The sequence below is a fragment of the Molothrus aeneus genome, chromosome 12, assembly GCF_037042795.1.
Source record: "Molothrus aeneus isolate 106 chromosome 12, BPBGC_Maene_1.0, whole genome shotgun sequence".
In the NCBI taxonomy this organism is placed as follows: domain Eukaryota; kingdom Metazoa; phylum Chordata; class Aves; order Passeriformes; family Icteridae; genus Molothrus; species Molothrus aeneus.
The window spans coordinates 13,512,014-13,534,174 of NC_089657.1; the positions used below are offsets into that span (position 1 = coordinate 13,512,014).

Sequence of the window (22,161 nt, forward strand, 5' to 3'; positions counted from 1 at the left end):
CTGTGCCCACTGGGATGAGGCTGGGCCAGCCCCACTCCCAAGTACCCTAAACCGTGCTCATACAACTTTTAAGTCTGTGCTCTGTATTCCAAAGCCTGCCAAGCACAGTAGAAATCAGTTCAAAATGTAAGATAAGACTAAACACAAAGAACCAGCAGCCTGTCATCTCATTTCCAGACTGGACTTGCACTGCACAGCAGTGCTCAAAGCCAAGTTTAAGATTCTCACACTGCACAGTGGCTCTCCAGCCTGCTGACATCTATGAGTGTTACTACTTCTGTATGCACCCTTGGGTCCAAAACTTGAGGGAAATAGAAAGGGTTCAAGGACTTCCCAGTTTAGGCCTTTCTTCATAAACCTTACAGATGGAAGATAAAAGATAATGGTCTTATGTGGAGAGATCTAATATAAGAAGGATGCTATGCTATATTAATGTGCTATTTCACAGCTGACACTGGTTCCTCCTTTATTTTGTTTTATGACTGCAGTTAGTTCCAGTGCTGAAAGTCTGTCTCTTACAAAGGATGTAATCCAAAAGAAATTAGAGCCACATCCATTTATAACAAAAGCAGACTAAGGTACAAAATTTCTTGTGTATAAAGCTTTCTCTAAACTTGTATAAGATGAGAAGGTACCACTTAAAAAGAGAAGTATCAACAGAATGCCTCAAGAGCCTTGCTTTCTACAAAGTGCAGTGACTTCACAAGTGCTCACCTGAGCTAACAGGTGAAGGAGATGGCAAATCTCCACCTTCAGTTAATATGAAGTCACCCAATCATGTTTCCAGCTTATTCTGGTGTGGGAAGACAAATGGCAGAACCTGCACATGTGTTCTTGCAGATAATTTTACGTTTTTGAGAGGACCTGCCTGGACTGCATCCCTGAGTGTTTTCACCTGGGGGGCAAGGGAAGCATCACCCTCTTACAGGCCACACAAAGGAAAGGCTAGAGGAGTTCATATACTAACACGATCTTCTCATGGACATACTGCCTTATTTATTGCTCAGCTTAATTTTTCCCTTCAGCATGCATCCCTCTTGATGATCATGAAGGCGTATAAATGAAAAGTAAACAAAACTCATTGGAAAAAAAAAAGTCTGGAACAAAAGTATTGGGTCTGAAAAAACATGCAAGAATACAGATGTAAAAAAACCCACTGAAAGTAATCCTGTATAGGTGATGAGCAATTTCACTTCTATTAATTAAAAGAATGATTTAATTAAATAATGGTTAGATGCAGACATAGTCATCTCCTTCAGTCTTTTTTTTTAAAAGCTTTATAAGTGTTAACAACAGAAAATCAAATCAAATACGAATATTAACATCTTAATGTGCATGCAAAGTAATTTATTAATAGATTAAAAATTTTTAAAGCTGTTCTAATTAGATGCAGCAGCAAGGCCTCTGATATGCAAGCAGTGCCTTTGCCTTAGTGTATTAACTTCCATTAATGCTATTTTAATTCTTGCTTTGAACCAGAGATTATGAGCATCAGTTCTGCAGAAAGTTTGCTTTCAGGAATATGCAAATGGTAATCACCAAGGAAGCTTTTCCAGCAGAATACCACAGTACAAGACATGCACCCTCTTCCTTTTTATTCCAGGCATCTGTACAATTGTTCTACTGGTCAGGGAATTTATCCAAAAAACCTTCACCTCTCTGGGGCCATATTCAAAAATGGGAAATAAAGAACTTGGATGCTTCAGAAACTTGCTAAAGTAGGGTGGTAGGATGAAAAACTAAACAGTAGAGTACCCCACCTGTTCCAGCTAGCAAGCAGAACACCTAAACCATCCACAGAGAGATGGGACCTGGCACTAAGGAATTAAAAGCCTCCCATCTGTAAGATCTTGGTCAGTTGTGGATAACTCCTAATACCAAGGGATTTATTTAATGTTTTGTGGCTTTGGAGAGTTTTTCAGCATTTTTCAAAAATTTCTTTTGGGATAAAAGGATTTTTAAAAGTCGTAAGGCATCTCTTTGACTTGAAAAAATGTATAAAAGAAATGTTTAAAAAATCATGCAGTAAAAAGAGAAAAAATATCCCCAATAATAGAAATCCTACTTCAGAGAAATGATAGTAGCAGAATTATATACTAATACTTGATGATTTAGAAGTATTTCACAGCCCAAACTCAATTTACAAATTTACTGGAACATTTCTGCATTTCAAGGATGCCCAGTCTACACATATCTCAGGGACTCTGTGTGTTTTCATCAGGGAGCACATATTAGGAGATAGTGAGGAAATGTCATATTTTTTCTATCCTAGAAGAAGTAGAAGCAAACAAATTTAGCTTTTTTGCAAGCAAATAAAAATTATTGAACTGTAAGCAGAGCAAGTAATTTAGTTATCATGGGATTTAAGCAGGGAAAGGGAGAAATATTTTTAGGTTGCCAATATTTCAAATTAGTCATAATCTGATCTTAGCTTAATTGCAATTACTGCTTTTCCTAATACTAATTTTCCTGCCAGCTGGAAATTAAAATTGATTGAAGCTACTGTGGTTTTTCAGATGTCTTAAGTACACCATCACGTGAAGAACATCACAAATATATATTTAAAAGAGCTCTGAACGCAGAAATTTCTCCATATCCGGTGTGATTAACCAAATGCCCCCAAACCATGTTCAGAATGTGTGTTATAAGGGAAGGAAGACTGACTTCCTGATCTCCTGAAGATGAGGGGAATGGTTTTCCTGCCAGCAGGCACTTTAAATAGGATATACAACAGCACAGTGCTGTTGTGAAAACCTTTGCAGACATTTCCAAACATTCTTACAGAGAGAGTTTTGTTAGACATCCACTTTCTAACTTGGAATAAATACCCCTAATAAAAACCCACTTAAACCAGTGCATATTTAAAACAACTAAAATATTAAGACTAACATTTCATAACAGAGATTAGTATGGTATAAACCTCTTTCCAAAGGTCTCATTGTACAAATCCTACTAATTTAAATGGAAATACTATCTTTGAACTGAACATACTGTACAACCAGGATGCACGCCAGTGAGCATGTAAATTTAGTGCAGCATTTACTACTAATGTTCAGCATGGTTTGAGGCATGGCAACAAACAGATACAGCCCAGGAAATTGAGGTTTGAGTGTCTCATTAGCCCAGCATCTGAGAGCTCCACACTTGCACACTCACAGCTGTTCTTGAATGCACCTGAGTGTTCCTAGGGATACATCTCCTGTATCTCTTGTGAGGAATAAAGGGCACTTTACCTGGTCCACACTATACTTGGTTTAGAATCAGAGAATTGCAATTGAAAACAGGACAGAAACTGGTCACAACAGCAAATAATCCAAATTCAGTGAGTCTCTGTCCCACTCTGACTTGAATGTATTCCTGCAAACATTTGCAGCTTTGGATGATTTTACTCAACCATTTCTTAGTTACCTCACTAGGCAATTCTCAAAGAGTCCTTTGAATATAGCTGAAAATATATCTCCTGGTAACAAAAAACTAAGCATTCTATCTTTACTTTCAGATCTTACAGCATAAACCATCTTAATGCAACAACCACACATAACATTTTCTTAAGTGAAACATGAACATTATTAAATTTAGCAGCAGACAATTTTTCTTTTCAAAACCATAGACTGCCATGAATAACAACATACTAAAGCTAAGGGTCATCCATAACACCTTAGACTCCCAAAGTATTCTGAATTATTTGTACATTTTTGTGTGGTATCACATAATAATGCCTCCATAGCCTTAGATGGGTTTAAGCTGCTAATGGAATGGTAGCTAAAGAGACCTTTATTTTATCTGAGAGTCACAAGCATGAGGCAAAACCCTCTAAACATAAAAAAGTGTAGAGTAAAAACTGTAAAATCTCCAGAGGTCAAATTTATTCCTGCTACTTCACACCTGAGAAAGCAGAATATGTTCATCTCAGATGCAAGACCAGTGATTCTAGGAGACAGAACAGCTGCGCCAGATCTGTGCTGACTATAAACTGTGTGATACAGAAAAGGATGAAAAGGAGAAGTGCTTTGATTTGAAAGACTTTTTGGGACAGTAAAATTTAAGAGCTGTACTTAAGAATATGGTCTTTCTCTAAGGCACCAGCCCATAATTTTTTAAAAGAAATGCATTTCTCACTCAGAATTGGAGTCAACAAATGGCAGTACTTTGGTGAAAGCCAGAAAAGACATAAACCAAAGGAGCTGATGCAACATTGATTTTATGAACTTTCTTTGAGCCTTCCTTTCTACTTCAAAACTGAAAGAACTGAAAAAACCAATAACTGAGTTTACAGAGAAACTTCATAACCATCACAGCTGATGAAAGAAGCAGCACCAATTCCATACATTTCCCACAGGCCAGCACAGTAGCACTCAGTGGATAAAAACACCTGGATGTAAGAAAGAGCAGACTAAAGTGATGCTGTACTACAAAAAGTAGCTTGGATACCAGCAATCAAAACTGTTGTTATGACACAACAACTGCAGAAGTATTTTTCCTTCCCTCCATTTCACAGATGTTGGCAAGGTATTGAAATTTTATAGTGAGTCCCATCACAAGACAGACAAAATAAAAGCCACAGATAAATATCTGTCAAGACTGCAGTTGAAAGGTATAATCTTTTAACTTGTCAGTCTTCATGTATGGAAAGAAAAGGAAAAACAGAAAGGATGGAACAGGAAAAGCATACAAATATCCTAGGATTTGTACATTTGATTCTTGTTCTAAAAGTGTAAGAAAGTTGCCTGAAGCTTTTCAATGCTTGTTTCAATTGGGAAAATTTGTATGCTGCTACCAAAAAAAGGAACTTCAGCACTTAATTTTCCTCTGTCCTGCAAAAGAAATACTTTGCTTTGGAATAAATTTAAACAAATATGAATACGGCTATTGTTTGAGGTCTTTGGGGAGAAGAAAAACAAACAACAAACCAACAGAAAAAAAAAGAAAAAAGACTAATGGCCTGAATTAGAAAAGACTCCCCAAACAGACACAGTATGAGCAGAGATGGGGAGAAATATCAGTGTGCAGTTGTGCCAGGTAGAAACAAGATTCCAACAGGAAGCAGCAGGAAGAGTCGCAGGCATTGGGGAGTTCAGGGGTAGAAGAGGATGGAAGGGCAATAACTGAGCTCAGGGCAGAGGTGAGGAAGGCAAAGCAAAGTTTGCAACCAAAGGTGGGAAGGAGTGGGATCTCCAGCACCGCTGAGGCTGCCCTTTACTCCATCTGTAACACCAAGTGTGGCACCTCCAGTGTTTTCTTGGAACACCAGCTGCTCTTTCACAAAAGAGATTTCTGACTTCACCCTTTGCACCAGGAGTCTTACCAGGTGTAAGGAGGATCACAGCCCTTGCTGTTGTACATTCATTCACATCTACCTTTAATCTCGACTGAAAAAAAAAATCTTTTAAATGTTTGGGTTTCTTCTGCACAGGAATTTGGCATTTCCTGTCTGAACTGTAAATCTAAACCTAACCTCCTCATTGTTAGATCCTATTGTCCTCCACCTGGCATCTACTCTTCTTCCTTCAACTCAATTATTAATATTCTTTAAAATAGAAGTGAGTCCCTACTGACCTACCAGGTGTTTTTTAATGAACCTACTGTTCATTAAAAAACACCTGGTACTTCCCACAAGCCTGTGACTATGTCTGTATTCTTGACAGGTTTGTACTCAGGCAATTGCATTCTCACAGAGCAACATAACCCCTGTAAATTATCAACTGGGAAAAATAACTTTTGGTCTTTCCAAATAAAAAATCCTTGTTGTGTCATGTTGCTAACACAGAATGGGTACCTGCATTCCTGAGGATGATGGGACAGCCCTAAACATGCAGCCTGTAAGTGCACCTGTATTTGACAGTACAAATGTGTACTGTGGGTGAAGGGAGAACTGCCACATGCAAATTAAAATCAAATTATTTGCTGATCTATGCCTATAGAAACAACAGCATTTCAGAACTCAGAAAGATCCAAGGCAGAGCAATGACTGTATGCACCTACAGACACTTGAATTATTCTGTGTGCAAACCCAGAACATCAGGAGCACTGAGCCATGCAGGGATCTGGGTGACACCTCCTCAGTGGCACCTGGTGGCTCTGTTTGGGATGTCAGCAAGCCACAGGGACACACCACGTGTGCAGGACTAACATACTGCTGAAAAGGAAGGAGGGAGGCATGAAATAGAAGGGGGGAAATAAAAAGTGAACAAATCAAAGCAACCCCAAACTCCCATCTGACAGAAAATTCTATTTTCAGTCCTGTTGTTTGATGCAGTGTAAAAAGCACAAACTAAACCAAGAGAAAGTATTTTATCTTACCAAAGGAAGAAATCAGACCAAACCATCTTATCAAGCAGGAAAATATCCAAATGAGAGGAATATGCTGGGGGATACTGTTTAATGTTGAGCTGTGGAAAACCAAAGTGGGGAAGATACTCTGTGAAGGGCCCTGGAAAAAGCCTGCAAGGATTCTTGGTGTACATCCAAGTTCTGTGCTGCAAGGCCTTTATTAACAAATGAATAGTACAGCAATAATGTCAGACCCAACAACTGAGGGTTTTAGAACAGGTCGAAAATCACCTGCTCACATTCTGCCAAAGGCCTCACAGAGGCTGAGTGCACCCACCAGATGACATATTCTGCATTTCTTCCATATGTTCCTAAAGCAGAGTGATCCTGGTATATCTGTCCATTTACAACTAGGACGCAGCATATTTTGCCAGTTTTTCCTCTTTCAAGGCAGTACATTTTCAGAAATTTAAAAAATAATATTACCAAGAGAGACTTTAATGATAACACCCCTTCAGAGAGTGATCCTGGTATATCTGTTTACAACTAGCACGCAGCATATTTTGCCAGTTTTTCCTCTTTCAAATCAGTGCATTTTCAGAAACTTAAAAACAATATTAGCGAGAGAGATTTCAATAATAACACCACTCCAGTGGCTGATTGAGCTGCTGAAATCAATTCCTGTGCAATACCCAAGCAACCCTCTCCAAACAAGCTGCAGGAATCAGTGAAGGCAGCTTTTGATGCAAGAGCACACAGACTTGGTAGAAGGGCGGGTTGAGTCTTGGCAGCACGGCTAACCAATGTAATTATAATGATAAAAGCTCACAAATGGCTTCATCCTGCACTGTCACTCACGGCACAACCTGCTATCCCTCACTCCTGCTGCACACAATGACCTTTGTCATGCTTGAGAAAACAGCTTCCCACTGTGATTTGACTCTTACTGAGTGGCCAGATGGGGCAGTTTTGCTTCATTATTTGTGTCTGTGAAGTGGAAATGCCAACAGAAAGATTCATTACTGTCAAGATCATCTCTGCAAAGCTCCCTTGATTTATTAGGGCATAAACTGCTGTACTGGCTGTAATGAGACATAAATGTTCTGTAAAGCCTATGAACTCAAGAAGGAAATACACTGCCATCAAGAGGCTCGGGGCCTAATTTATTAACAGCTTCTGTCATACAAGCAGCACTGACTGTGGCAGTTAGGGGAAAAAATGTAAGAGATTTGCCAATGACATGTTTACATAAAAGAATCTCTTCTTTTTTTTCCTGAGATTTGTTCAGTGCTGACAGGTGAAATGCAGTGGAATTGATAAATATGATAAAATATCAGCATCTCTCAGATTCTATTTAATGCTGAGATTATGATCCAGACTTATAAATCATAGGATAAGGAAGCTTAAGACTCAACTTATCTTGAAAGGAGACAATTCCTTGTCCAACTTCTGGGTGTTCTAGATTTTTTTTAAGCCCTACATTTCGTAAGGCAGTCCAGATTCTCTTATATTTTTATTTGTATCATAGGATCTTGCCTACTTTCGTAATTAGCACAGTACAACACTCCTAAAATATTGCAACTGTTTATGACAAAAACAAGTGTCAAAGAAACACTAGAACTGCTTGTTTGTGTCTACCATGAAGTGCAGGCATTATTTGAACAGAACACATCAGCTACTTAATCCACACTGAGAGCATGTACAGAGCACTTCAGCAATACAGGAGTAATTTAATATTCCATTGACAAAGGGCTTCTAACGTGGGATCAGGAGTTGGAGAGGCTCTCACAGTCCAACCCTGAGGATTCTGTGTTTCTATCAGTTACAGATTCATCAGATAGTTAAAGCAATGGAGCAAACAACAGCCAAACCAAAAAAAAAAAGTAACAACAACAAAAAACCCCAAAATAACACAAACCAAAATAACAAAAACATGGCACAACTTAAAACTGGGTCCAAATCTGCGCCCATGGTAAAGACTCTTCTGCACATTCATGAAGAATGTAAAACGTTATGTTTACACTCAGCCAACACATTACAGAATAAATGAAAACATCCAGCTATAAAATTACACTGTTGTACAAAAGTTCCTTCTAAAATCTTACTGATTTTTCATGCACCTCTTCCAAAACTTAGAGACAAACATGCACAGTGTGGACTAATTCTCAAAAGTCTCTTTTCAGAATCCTGTTTCAGAAAACTTTTGCAAGAACCTATGGCACAAAAGAAACTTCTCTAGCGGGAAATATATCACAATCTCAGCAGTCCTACCCAGACAATTAAACCCACATAGAACTTTTTTACTATCGAATTAGCAAAATTAATGGAGAAAAATAGAAGTATAAAGCTATCTGCTTATCTGCATGATAATCTTGCCCATGCTTCTAATTTCATAGTCCAGGCCCACTCAGGGGCTTTGTACTGGCACAGCTCCTGTGACCAGCTCTGGATCATGTAGGTGCTGTTGTGCTGTTCACACTTGATTAGGCATTAATGTGGGAGTGAACACCAGGCTCTTTTGCCACTCAACAACCCATTAATAAGTCACTTTGGAGAAAAGAGGAAAATACACCTCTTTTGTTGACCCACCATCTTTTGGAAAGGCTAGATCTGTAAATTAGTAGAAAAAATAAAGTATATTAATATTTGTGTGTATATAAAAGAAGATATAGTTCATTCCAGGTATTTGTAAAATACCCGTGTGGCTTCCTTTGCTCCAATATTCCCTTATGGCTATTAAATGTTCCAACATTTAAAAAGAAGCACAATAAACCATACCTAAACCAGGTGTTTACTCATCTATTTCTCACTAAATGATGGACAGTTTTCTAATTAATTATGAAGTTTTGAAAATGCATGCAATATGGCAACATTGCAATGCTTAGAGCTGAGCTCAAGTTCAACTATTTTCCCCCTCCTCAGCAAAAGCAGCTGTGGTTATTTATACAACATGAGCACTTCTGTGCTGAATTCCTCTCCTTTTCCTGAGAGTCCCTGGGGGCTACATTGTGCACAGATCCATCCCTGCTAACCAGTTATCCTTAAACATAATTCTTACTAGTTATGCAAGTGAGTCTCTGGAAGAGCACATCAGAAAGTGGCTCAGGTGCAGAGTGGCACAATTCTTGTCAGAGTTCCCTCAGTGAATTCAGGAGTTTGATGGAGGGATTCAGGAAAGGAATTAAGGAATTTTAATGTCCTTAAAGGTTCAATATTTGTCAGCCTAGAAGTATGTTCTGACTGGTTGCCAGTGATTAATGACTGTCATCTGCTTGCCTGGGAGAAGAGACCATTTTGAGCAACTTTTGTGAAGGCTGTGAAGGGGCAGGGGGATGAAAAGACATTCCATACATCCCTGCTGCTATGGGACCAAAAATGGCCTGACCTCAGTCTAGCCATGTCTAATCTCTTGGGGAAGGTATGTGAGGATTTTATAATGAACCAAACTATGATTTCGAAAATTTTATTTATTATTACCTATTGCTACTGCAAGCAGAGCACAAAGACTTCGTTTTGATATTCACCTTTTCATACAACTGGTTATTGTATATAACACTGTTAAAACCATAGGGAAGCACACACCAATTATATGATGGTCCAATGGCTTATTCATTATTGCTTGCTGCACACAAATTCAGAGCCAAGTGCATTTTTCTGACTGAAATGGCACCAACATGACGCACCACAAAGGCATCCTCAGATGTCTGGCTCATCCCTAGTTTCCATATGTGGCCTTTTAAGGAGAATTTAGGTCAGCCAAAATAAAACAGTTTGTTTCAAAATGGGGTGCCATATGTCAAAATGTACTTAGCCAGTAAAATTTTTAGCCAAAAATTCAGTATTATCAGATATGGTGCTAAAAACTCTGTACTCACAGTTTTCTCATGCTGCTTGTGTACACACTCGAATATTTTCTAAAAATTTGTGTTTGGTTGCTTAAATGTATCGAAATATTTTTTACAAGTTATTGCCATAGTTATTAGAATTATGCTGATATTTTTTGTTTAAATCATTTGTAAGCTAAATTTCGATTATGGACTGAGTTCTGTCATGCTTTTCAAAAAAAAACCAAAACAGTTCCATTTGCTTTATAAATACTGTGGGAACTGCTTATCATGGAATCAGGGATAAGTCAGAGACATAGCCCCAGAATAGAACATAACTCCCATTTTGACAGGATTGTACTGAATAACACACAAGACAGTGCTAGAAACTACCTCCAGCAAAGAAAATGAAAACTCATTTCGCAAGGCAGCTAACAGGATCTTTTGTCCTGGCAAATATTGCCCCCTCTGTGAGAGACAAAGAGAAAACTGCTATTGATCTCTACTTGGAGGCATTTTCTAAAGAAGCTCTTGCAGGAGAGCTGAACACGCAGTATTGATGTAGGGATCCAGCCTCGGGCAGTGTGTGCCAGACCCACCAGGACAGCACAGCCCAGAGCAAGAGCGGCTGGTACAGCAAGGCACACCCAGCTCAGGTATTGAGTGTCCCAAAAATGGGCCCAGCAGTGACAGAAACACTGCACTGAAAACACTCTGCATGCCTCTGAGGAGCAGAACCCAGCCAAGCTGTGAGGAGACAGTTTGATATCCCTGTGATTCCCTGCCTGATCACAGGTGTGACCCTGCCGACCCCACAGCACAGGAACAGAGGCAGTGGGACAAGGAGGAGAAAAGAACTTGGGTCTCAGTAAAAGCCCAGAATGATTTCTGTTTGTGTCTTTCCAGTACAACACAAACCATTTTACGCTAGAAAACAATGGGAATCTCAGACTATTCCCTAGACAGATTCTGTGGTTCCCACTCAGAACTGCCAGCAGTACAACTGCAAAAAGGTTTCACTGGTGGTCTCTCACCAACTGGGGACTGATGAGGGACTGTTTTCCAATTTCAAGTGACAAGAAATGGATGGACAGAAAGATGGTCTAACCAGAGTCACTTCTGCACACAGGACGAAATTCATTTTCCATGAATTTTTGTGCCTAGAAAACTTGGTAGCATGAATATTTTATGAAAGCTCACCCCCTAACGTGATGCAAACTTAGCCAAAGCAAATGTTTACAGTTTTCACCCATCCCTACCACAGATGTTTCAGTATTTGGACAAAACTCTCATTTTATGAAAAATTTAGCCATTTCTTTTTCACAAGATGAGCAAACTCAATAACTATATACTCAGTTAATTGCATTCTTGGAGATTAAGTTAATAGAATAGACAAAATGCCTAGGATTTTTTTTTAATTTTGCTTTTTTAGCAATAGTTAAAGATTTAGACTGAAATATGATTCACTGAAAGGCCAGTATTGTTCTATCTTTTGCTTTTTTATTCTTAGGAAACCTTCTTCATGGTTGTACTACTATCTTGTATTATTAAAACAGCTAAAAAGCACAGAAACAGACAATATCCAATACAACCTTAGACATTATTAAAATCCCAAAGAATTCTCCTCCCTCAGAGGCTGATATACTGAATCATTTGATTTAAGACTCTTAGAAAAATTACTTTTTTTAACACACCATCATATTTTATTCTTGCCAAGAGGATTGCCCAGCTTGCCTAGAATATTTGTCTGTTGTCTCCATTCATGCAGACTTCCAATTTTCCTTTATGCATCATGACAACAGAGAGTAGTCATCTTCCTGAGGGTGTTTGTGGCATTTTTCCTCACACAGGGATAACTTGTTTCTGCTTATTTTTAAAATAGGTGATGTGAGCTTAAAATTATACCAGAAGTTGCTGAATATTTCCAGATCCTATGAAAGCGTGAGAGCTAAGGAGCTTGACTGTACAATTTGAGAAGGAAACAATTTTCCAGGAAAAAAAAACCCTTAAGTGGCTTCTGTCTTGAATTGTCCAGGCTCTGTAGGTGTTCTGTTTTATGAACCTCCATGTAACACATATTTCAAAATGCTTTATAAATATTTATAGCTGCTCCTATTTTCATAACAACATGCTGAACAGCAGTCATTGGCATTTACACTTTACTACTACAATGGATTTTAAAGCCTTCTTCAATAACAAATCCTGGATGACTCAAAATCTTTCATGTTTTCTCAAGATACGTCTAATGATGTAAGATGGCAAAATAAAGACTTCTGTCTTCTAACAATGAACTAAACTCAGCTTCAGTGTTAAGATCCAGCAAAAAGCTCTGAAGAACTTGTAAGGGGAAACCTCTGTGACTGAACTGCAATCTTAAGAGAAGTCAGTGTACAAATGGTATCCCACAGAAAGAGAACATATTTATTCAGATGTGCAAATCCCATTCTGTCAGTTCTGCACAGAAACAATTATGGTAAGGCTAGTAGAGAGGATTATGGGATGATGGAATTTAGAACCTCGTAGAAAAGAATAGGTTTTTATCAGTTTTGCAGCAGATGTCTGCACATGGGACAGAACACAAAAGTTAAGTCTTCAGAGGCTGCCATGTTTTGCAGAAGTCTCAGAATGCAGTTAATGCTGTTATGCCAGTTTAGAAAAAGTAGGTATAAATACAGTGAGATAAACAAACTGTGCTCTTTAAATGGGTATTCTGTAAAATGCCTAACCACTAACAAAGTTAAAGATTCAACCACTCAGAAAGAATCAGCAGACCCACAACAGAGTTCTAAAGATGGGATTGTTTGGATAACTTGTTTAGTTCTTAATTCAGTAAAGCGCTTTAATGTATGCCTGAATCCATTGCTTTGGTTAGCAGGGATGTAATAACTCACATATGTAAGCATTTCACTGAAATGAATACTAAACTGGACATATATGAGCCCCTGCATGGAATGAATCTCTCCTACTGCCTTGATATATGTGCATGCATTGAGGGATTGTTCCACGGCCAGACACCACGAAGGATAACAGAGGTACTCTGGGAAAATGGTATATATGAATAATAATTTCATATAAACAACGTCTGTTGTACTTCCAAACCAGCAGAATTTGGCCTCTCAGAGTAAAATGAGCAAGAAATACCATTTGCTGTATGTAATGGGATGCCAGCAAGAGAATACTATACCAAACATTTAACTTCCTCTCTTTGTAACATTCCCTTTCCAAACATCTCCTGAGATTTGATATTTAAACATGCAATTTACCAACCTTCTCGACTTAATCTAAATATCCAACAGAAGTTAAAGTTTCCCTGTGTAATGAAACAACACACTATGGCTTATTTTAATACAGTGAGAGTTACAGAAAATAGGAGTGTACGAAGATTTCATTAAGGGAAAAATGATACTGGAGTGAATTAAGAATGGATCATACAAACAAGGTAGAAATATAATTCAGAAGTCAGAGGAAATGTCTGAAAACAGTTATTTTTTGGTGTGGTCCTTAGTTTTCCAGGGTACTGACCAGCTGCTGACAGGCTGTTGGAATTGCTGTACCTCAGCAGAGGAAGGAATCTGACCTGTTGGTCAGGAGAAGATGCAATAACCCATTTTCCTGTTCAGGTTTCATGACTGCACTGTTCTTCTACTCGTACTCCTGCATCAAACTGGGGCCATTCCTCTTAGTCATGAAAAAATCTTTAATCCTATTAAAGTGCTTGTCCACTACACAATACTGGTTTTGATTCAAGCTTAATCTTACATTAAAAGAAAATAGGGTTATAACAGGACATCATAAGCACAGCTTTTTAAAACTTACTTCAAAAAAAAAACATGTGAATTTTTCACTCTTCCCTGTCTGTAAAGTCAGTGAAAAAATTTCACTTTGTAACTTCCTCTCTAGAGATCAGAAAACACCTATTGAGCAAGTTTGCAGATCTATTATATCCTAATTTCAGGCTATTTGTGGAGGAACCAGAGATGAGTGAATAGAACTCTAGTTTTATCTCTTGCACCAACTTTGTTTTCACCATGACTCTTGGCTGTAATGTAAGATCTAATATAAAGTCACATTATTTCAACTCCTTCTAAAAGGCAACTCTAAACAGGAAATTTAGGAAGACATTCAATCCAACACGACCTTGACTTTTTTTTTTTTTTTACTATCTATACTTATTTTTAAAATTATATTAATCCCAAATAATTGTTTGGAGTACTGTATTATCCCTTTATTGTCCAGTGCAACCAAATGGGTTTTATATATGCAGCTATGGTCACCTTTTTGGTGGTGGGTCACTCACAACCAACAATAAACATTCTTGATATTTTTACAGAGACTGTTGATACTCATCTAAAATAGAACAGCTCTGACAAACTTCAACATCTCTTTTCTGTCTGTAATGTTTAAGAAGATGCATACATTATAAAGAGAATTAAAAACAGTCTATAAACTGAATCCTGGCTTTTAAGGATAACTGCAGCATTTCTCAGTTTAAACCACACAAACTAAAATACAGCTTTTATTATGCTGTTAAAGAACTTCAAGAAATAAATGATCTCACCATTTCCTTAAGCAGATGACACAATTCTTCACAAAAAACATTACCTCAGGAATAGACATAGTCCACAGAACAAAATGGGCATATTTTTGCAATTACTATGCCTACTTTAACTGTCTTGCTTCTTGCATGATTATTTTGAAAAATTAATACCTTACAGCACATAAACTATCAGGAGAAGGTTTGGTTGTTTGGGGTTTGTTTAGTAAACAGAATCCATAATATATCAGCTTCTTATTAGGATATTTACTTCTGTTTTGGTCTGTCTTGTTAATAATGGCCATCAGCCAAACATTTTAGCCACAAGGAGTTTTATGCCAGAGGCAAATAGTGATTACTTGTAGTCATCTAGGCACGTTTTATGGACACCTATTTTATCTCAAATTTTGGATCTCTCTATGTCTACATACTACATAAAAGTTATCTTCTTTTTTTTACAAGGAAAAGGAATAATTTTTGTATTACTGACACTCATGAGTTCCCAAAGAGTACTTTGGATAATCTATTTCAAGTTGTGGATTATTCTCCATTTAGACTGTCCCTTATTTATAAGGTGTTCTGTATGACTCATGGCTAATTCACTCTTGTATCTATTTCTGATTATATTACAAATATTAGCACAGTAAGGGCACTTTGAATATGCATTTTCAATGGGTATAAATTATCATTCCATCTAAAAGTCTTCAAACATTCAGAAGGCATTAACTCCTCCATGATTCTAGCCAACAAGTGACTGTATACAAGAAGCAGTAATCCTTCCTCTGGCAATCCATATATGCCCTGAGGATAATATTTAATTACCTTTATCTTCACAAAAAACTTCTCTCCATTTGTTTCAATTTAAGCACTGCAGGGGAAGTCTCTTCGTGGCAAATTAAATTGACAAGTGACTGAAAAAGAGGTCTTAACTACTCTGAGTGTCACATAAAAGAACACAAGTAAAAACACTAGTGACAAATTTTTAGAAATCATTACGGTAGTTTTGACCAAAAAAAAAAAATTAACTGAAAGAGGACCTACCCACCTATTTTTCTCTCTATGAGGAGAAGTAATAAGGCAAAATGAAACCTTTTTTAAACTTTTTTTTTTCTCAAAATGAAATCACACTTGAGGCAGGAATCTAGCTGTGATGAGTTGTTTCTTTTTATCCTGAAATCAAAAACTTCTGTTTGATCTCCTACCCCATCTTTTATCATACTACAGGAGTGCCTAAAAAGGTAAGTAATTAATATAAGTTACATCATAGCTTGAAAGGCCTATAAAGTGTCTGGACCTTCTTTTGTTCTTGAGATAACCAGTAATAAAGCACCAGGTTTGTGTAGCAGTAATGGCATCTGCCTCCAAAGTACGTCAGCCTTTTCAGAAAGAAACTCAGTTTAATAACATCCAGACAGGACTGCACATGAGACATTCAATTTGCTGTACAAATGCTCCATGTTGCCAACTTTGCCTCATTCCTAAGCTGCAGACTTGGTTAAGGCTCTGCAGAAAGGTTTGCAACCTGTGCATGGCAGACATGAAGAGAAAGATGGTTTGCCACCACTGCAGTGCCACAATGCAGCCACCCATTGCCTTGTAGCCTGTTCTCACAGCACCCATTAATTTCTTTAGTTTTCATGCCATGTTTTCACCTTCCTTTGCTAAAAGAGGTTAAGAAAAGCTTCCTCTCCTGTCCTGTGGCAGAAATTAAATGTTTGAGGATTTTTACATATACCCAATGCTCAGACATTTATTTTGTATATGCAGCCATTGAAGCCAATAGATTATGGATCACTGAATAAACTCACTAAATAGGTTTCTAGTTTAAAAAAAAAGGGAAGAACAATTAAATGTAAATTTTTATTTCATAGGTCTCTAATATAAATGAGTGGATTGATATTAAGAGCTTTAGTGACCAAGTGACCAGTTCTCATCAGGGATTACCAAGTATTTTCTTAAATATTTAAGAAAGCCATATATTATTAAATGTACCATAAATACTGATCCTGTAAAGGTATGCATGAAAGTCCCACATAATTAGGGCACTATTAACTGATTATTACTGCCTGCAAATTTAGTATTGTATTATGAAACCAAATCTAAATCCAGCAAATTTCAAGGTGTTGCTCTCTGGATTCAATTACAGTTTTAAGTACTGTATATAGATCCAAAGACCTGCCAGACTGTGAAATTTTTTCCTATAAAGCAGATGTAAGAGTAGGTATAAACACTTAAAAGTCATGGAACTATTTATGTTGTAATTTCAACGGTTCCATTCAGACATGGGCAGCACTGGCTGTTAGGTCTTTCTACACCATAATCATTTAGCACTTGGAATAAAGACATTATTGCACTTATGCTTTATATTCACCCTACTTGAAGTCTTAGCACTGATAGAAACCATCTTAAATCTCTGTCTTGTTGTAATGGTTCAAATGCATAAAGAAAATATTTCTGTGCCATACAAAATTAATTCTACCCAGAGCCTCAGAATAATAGGAGACAGACAGATGAAGTTCTATTCCCTGTTCCTTGCCCAGAAAAAGAAAGGCTGCAGAATAACTAACTAGGTAACTGGATACAGAGTATTTTTATCCCAGATTTTCTATCTGGATTTGATTCTAGAAAATGAGGAAACTTTAGGTGGGATTTTGGTTTGCATTTGACTTGACTTAGTAAGGAATTAGTGCTTCTGGTTTTGCATCTATTTACCATTGCATATAACTGTTCCACATAATTATGAAAGCAAATGCTTTTCAGACTCAAAGACACACCCAAAGGGGAGGATAAAGTTCAAATGATTCAATGATTCTTTTGCTTTATTTTCCAGGTTTTAAATATAGTACAATGCCATGAAGCAAAGACCTCTCAGGCCAAGGGAGCAGAACATCTCTTTCTGGTTGCCATCAGTCATGAGAGGTCCCAAAGCTGATATCTTCCTTGGCCACCTGAGTGCTGCATTGACCCAAAAAGAATACTAAAAGTCTGTACCCAAACTGAAATACTGATTTCCCCTTGATCTCAATGAGACTTTAGACTCTGCTCTCAACCATGTTTATGGAAGAAATGCTTTTGGGCTTCTCCAAAACAAGGAGTAGATGGGTATTCTAGGAGTACAGAACTTGACAGCCACATAAAAACAATGGGAAATGGAGGAGAGAAAAAGATCCTCAAATATTCACGCACTGGGTCATTTTAGCCAGTGGAGAAGAAACATCATGAGACTTCATGGAGTTGTCAGTGAGTTAATAGGGTTTAAAATTGTTCCCTTACACATTCATACAAATGCTGTGCAAATTCATGGAAGAGAATTTACTGCATTATTTTCCTTTGCAACATCACAAGATTCTGAGAACAGTCTTGCTATACTTAAAATGACAAAATGTGTTAAATAATATTTAAGTAGATGCTTTCTGTTCCAAGTTTACTGATTTTCAATTAGTGATTAAAATGGCTTTCAGCTGAGAACCTGACAAAGCTTGAAGCTCTGTTAATATCTCTAATCTCATCATAATTCCATTTTTTGATGTGCTAAGGCATTTCAGCAACATTTACAAGATTAATCTTCATGTAATTTTCTGTTAGTTATTGCTGGAATTTTCCACTAGAAAGAAAGTAGGACAGTTTTATTTAAGAAAAGATCATTAGTGGTACTATCTTCTGGGAGCAGACCTGAAGCACTATCCTTACATGTAGTCACATTTATCTGTCTGCCTGCCACCCCTACCCATGGCCTTTCATCCTTTTGAATTAGAACAAGGGACCTAGAGAAATACTTAAGTGCAGTATTTGTTTTGGTTTCTGATAATGCATTTGGATCTCATAGTAGGAGCAATAACATAGAATAAAAGCATTATTCTGGTATAACTGACATCAAAAAGATATTTTGAGACTTAAAAGCCTTTCTCCTGAAACAGGGCATCTTAAAAAAATAAAATTATTGCAACTATATAATAGTTCTCATTGTAAGCAAACACTTTCTTGGTACTATTCCTTTTAAATACCTATTTCTGCTACATGATGAAAAGCTGGGTTTTTATATGAGATTTGTAGATTTATTTACTCTTGTGGATTAATTATTCCCATTTTGGTACTTCACGTGGCAGAGTTGCCTTGAATGAATCACAGAAATTGGAAAGTACTGAATGTAAGTTTCATGAATGAGAAAAATTATGTATATAGCACAAACTCATTTCTAATGCGTGAGAATCAGCTCCTTAAGATTGCACCTATGGCCTCATAAAAAGAAGGAAATAGATGTTAACAACTAGTCATATAAATAAAATATAGTGGGTTATAAAAATAGCATCTACTAGATTTACATTTAAAGTAGCAGAAGATACTAAGTAAACATGGGGAAATATTTTTGGGGTTTTTTTCCCTTCTGCTGAGGAAGACAGAGACTCATAAAAAACCCAGTAAAATGAAAGCATTCCTTCTTTCAGGGAAACAGTCCAGAAGATGATTTTTAGTCTTTTGATGGTCATAATTTCCTAGTTCACACAAAAAATCAGGCTGATTTCCATCAAAAAACTCAATTGCTTAATTTAAGCTACTTTGAGGATTTAACTGGAGCCATTTTATTCCCTTTCCTAATAACTGCAGCACAATTTTATTTTAATGCATTATCAGAAGGAAGATGATTTTTAATCAGTTGTTAGGCAGAATATATCTCAACTAATATGTAATTAAGTGCTGTTTTCCCTGTTTACATGGTGTGTATATATATATATATGTATATTTTAAGCTATCTTTTGCAACGATATAAATGGTTTGGAAAAAGGAGGAAAACATGAATTGGTGTTTATGTCTTACAAGTTGTATTCACTCTCCATTTTTAGAGATTCTCACTGACAAACTTTTCAAGTCTTCACAGTTGTATAAAGATTTCTTTCCTTTCTACAAGGGAAAAAATGCTTATGCTGCAACTAATTATAAACTATTTGCTGTTATCTAACATTAGAGCAGCTATAACTGAAATTGGTACTTTGCTAACCAGGTAATTGAGGCAAACAAAAACTTCAGAATTTACCTCAATTTGAGCTATTGCCTTTTCCACCACTGCCCACCCCAGTATCACAATGCAGGAAAAACATAAATGATAAGAAAGATGGCAGGGCAATACATAGATAATAGGGAAAATTATGTACATTAAAAAAAAACCAAACTATCAAGCAGTTCAAAGGTGAGATTTATAAATATATAAACCAGCTTTGGAGAGGATAAAGAAGGTGTAATGCAAAGGCAGTGAATTTCAAGTGCATGGCATGCATAATTTCTAGGCACACTGATACTGCAAATATGTAGGATATTGCATTTTCAATAGCCTTCCTTTCTAGAATAACAAATCCAACAAAGACATTCAAAGCTCTAATGCATTAAAGCCTACATATGGAAATCTTTTACATTTTTCATACTGAAACATTTCAGGCTGAAAAGAGGAAAAAAGATTAGATTTTTTTTTTCCATACATGTTTCTTAAAACACAATTTACAAGGCTGTGTTAATACATTAAATATTTTTAGAAGAGTTGAGTAGAATATTGAGTTGAATATTGACTAAAAGCTGCTCCCCAGACACCATGTCCTTGCTGAACAAGGCAGGACTCTTGATGCTGGGCCTTTGCAGAAGAATTCCCAATGGAAACCTCTCCTGCTGCTTTTTGCAACAGCTGTGCTGAGCAGGGTTATCTGAGATGGAGCTGTGGATTAGCACATGAAAGATACACAACACATGTTTTTGTGAAAACACTTAGCTGACTCTTTCAGAGAATTCTTTCCTTGCTGATTTCCTATGATAAGAGCTTCCCCATAGTCTCTTCTTCTTAAGAGAGAAACCAACTCCAAAGAATAAGAAAATGGCAGCACCAGAGGCACATCCTTCTGAGAGACTCTGAGAATCTCCTTTAACATCAGTTTTTTGCTAGATAAACTAAAATGTTCTCATGGAATATCTGAGGGCTTAACAACTTAAATTAGATGGCATCCCATTGAGTAAGAGAGGCAGGACTGGCCACAAAACCTTTAGCTTTTAGGCCTTCTTTCCAGTGGAATGATTTTATATTTGCATAAAACAGAGCTAGAGAAGTCACTAGAGAAAATAAACAGAATTTTATAAAAGAGAAACATGACTAAAAGCTGGAAATTAAAACAACTACTTTTTTTCCACTGAATACAGAACACCATGCAGCACAGTCACATTAATCAGTTACTTGCTCAAACTGCACTTGAAACCATGTGGTTGTTGCTTCCACAGGCATATAACATGGCAAAGAACAACAAAAACTTCCTAAAATAGTTCCAAAACTTGCTTCAGCTGAAGAGAAAACGTAGAAGAAAATTATTTCACATAGAGAAACGAGGCCCACTAGAGCTTCTTCATCTGGTAAATTCAAGGCATTTCTGCTCTATTGTGAAATTTCCACTTGCTATATGATAAGGTAATTTAACTCTGGGCAAATTTCTTTATACAGATCAATAGAGCCAGATACATTTTTAATAAAATCTTACCAACTCTCAGCTCTATCCCTCCCTCTGCCAAATGAAGAAATTAAAAATACTGAGTACTACATCTGCTCTTTCTCCTGTCACTTGCTGTCCATAGTACATACCCATCTTTAGGCTGAAAAAGCATTGAATTATTAATGTGTATTTTGGTAGAAAAAAGAAAATTTTTTTTCATACTTAATGATGTGTCTCAGGGGAAGGATTATATAATGCTCAAAAATGTAACCTGGAGGGAAATAGTGCCTTTATATCTTATTAACCTAAGACCATTACCACAATAAAAGGCCATCTCTATCCTCAGGCAATATCATATAAGCATCATTTTTTTTTTTAATTAGCGATCCAAAATCATTTATAGATAATTAGAAAGATTGTTGCTGACTCTTCAATAGATACACACTTTAGATTGGATATGAAGCTTTGGGTTTCCCATTCAGTAAAGGTGATAACACACTTACTTTTCTGTCTGGCCAGTTGTATTTTGCAAATATGGTATCATATGTGTCCACAGCTCCATCAGTGATCAGCATTATGGCTTGGCTGCAAATGCTTCCTTGTCCTGTGTGATTGAACTGCAAAAGGAAACAACCATTAGGAACAGCACATTCCTGTTACATAAAAACAGGCAGGATCACACATGGATTTTGTCACATCTCTAGCATCCTTAGAAGAAGTCAAAAATATCCAGGCTGAAAACATTTTTTCATAGATTTTATGTTCTTGGCGAACTAAAAAATAAGAAACATGCATAAATGTAGCACTACACAAAATTAAAATTGTATTCTCCTGGTTTAGATAGGTGATGAGTATTGATGCATCCATAGGGTTTGCTTTGATTTAAATATCATTTTAAAAGAACATGTTACACAGAAAGTAATGAATGGTGATTTTTCTGAGAAGTACAGGGGATACACAGCTCCTGAGAGACATCTGACTATTCATATGGCATTCATTCATATTCACTCAGGATTCCATTCCATATGCTATTTTCCTTTAAATATTTATCTGGGAGAACCCAGTTCATATT

General features: G+C 36.9%; 1 protein-coding gene across 3 annotated transcripts in view; it reads right to left on the reverse strand.

Moving 5' to 3' along the window:
* Window positions 1–22,161, reverse strand: part of CACNA2D3 (calcium voltage-gated channel auxiliary subunit alpha2delta 3) — a 388,352-nt gene that overhangs the window by 170,663 nt on the left and 195,528 nt on the right. For all 3 annotated transcript variants that reach the window (XR_010784371.1, XM_066557980.1, XM_066557979.1), the window contains exon 11: window positions 21,593–21,706. Coding sequence is in view for 2 of the 3 variants with exons in the window: in XM_066557980.1 (XP_066414077.1) it covers window positions 21,593–21,706 (114 nt within the window). In the remaining variant the exon portion in view is untranslated. The remainder of the gene's footprint in view (window positions 1–21,592; window positions 21,707–22,161) is intronic.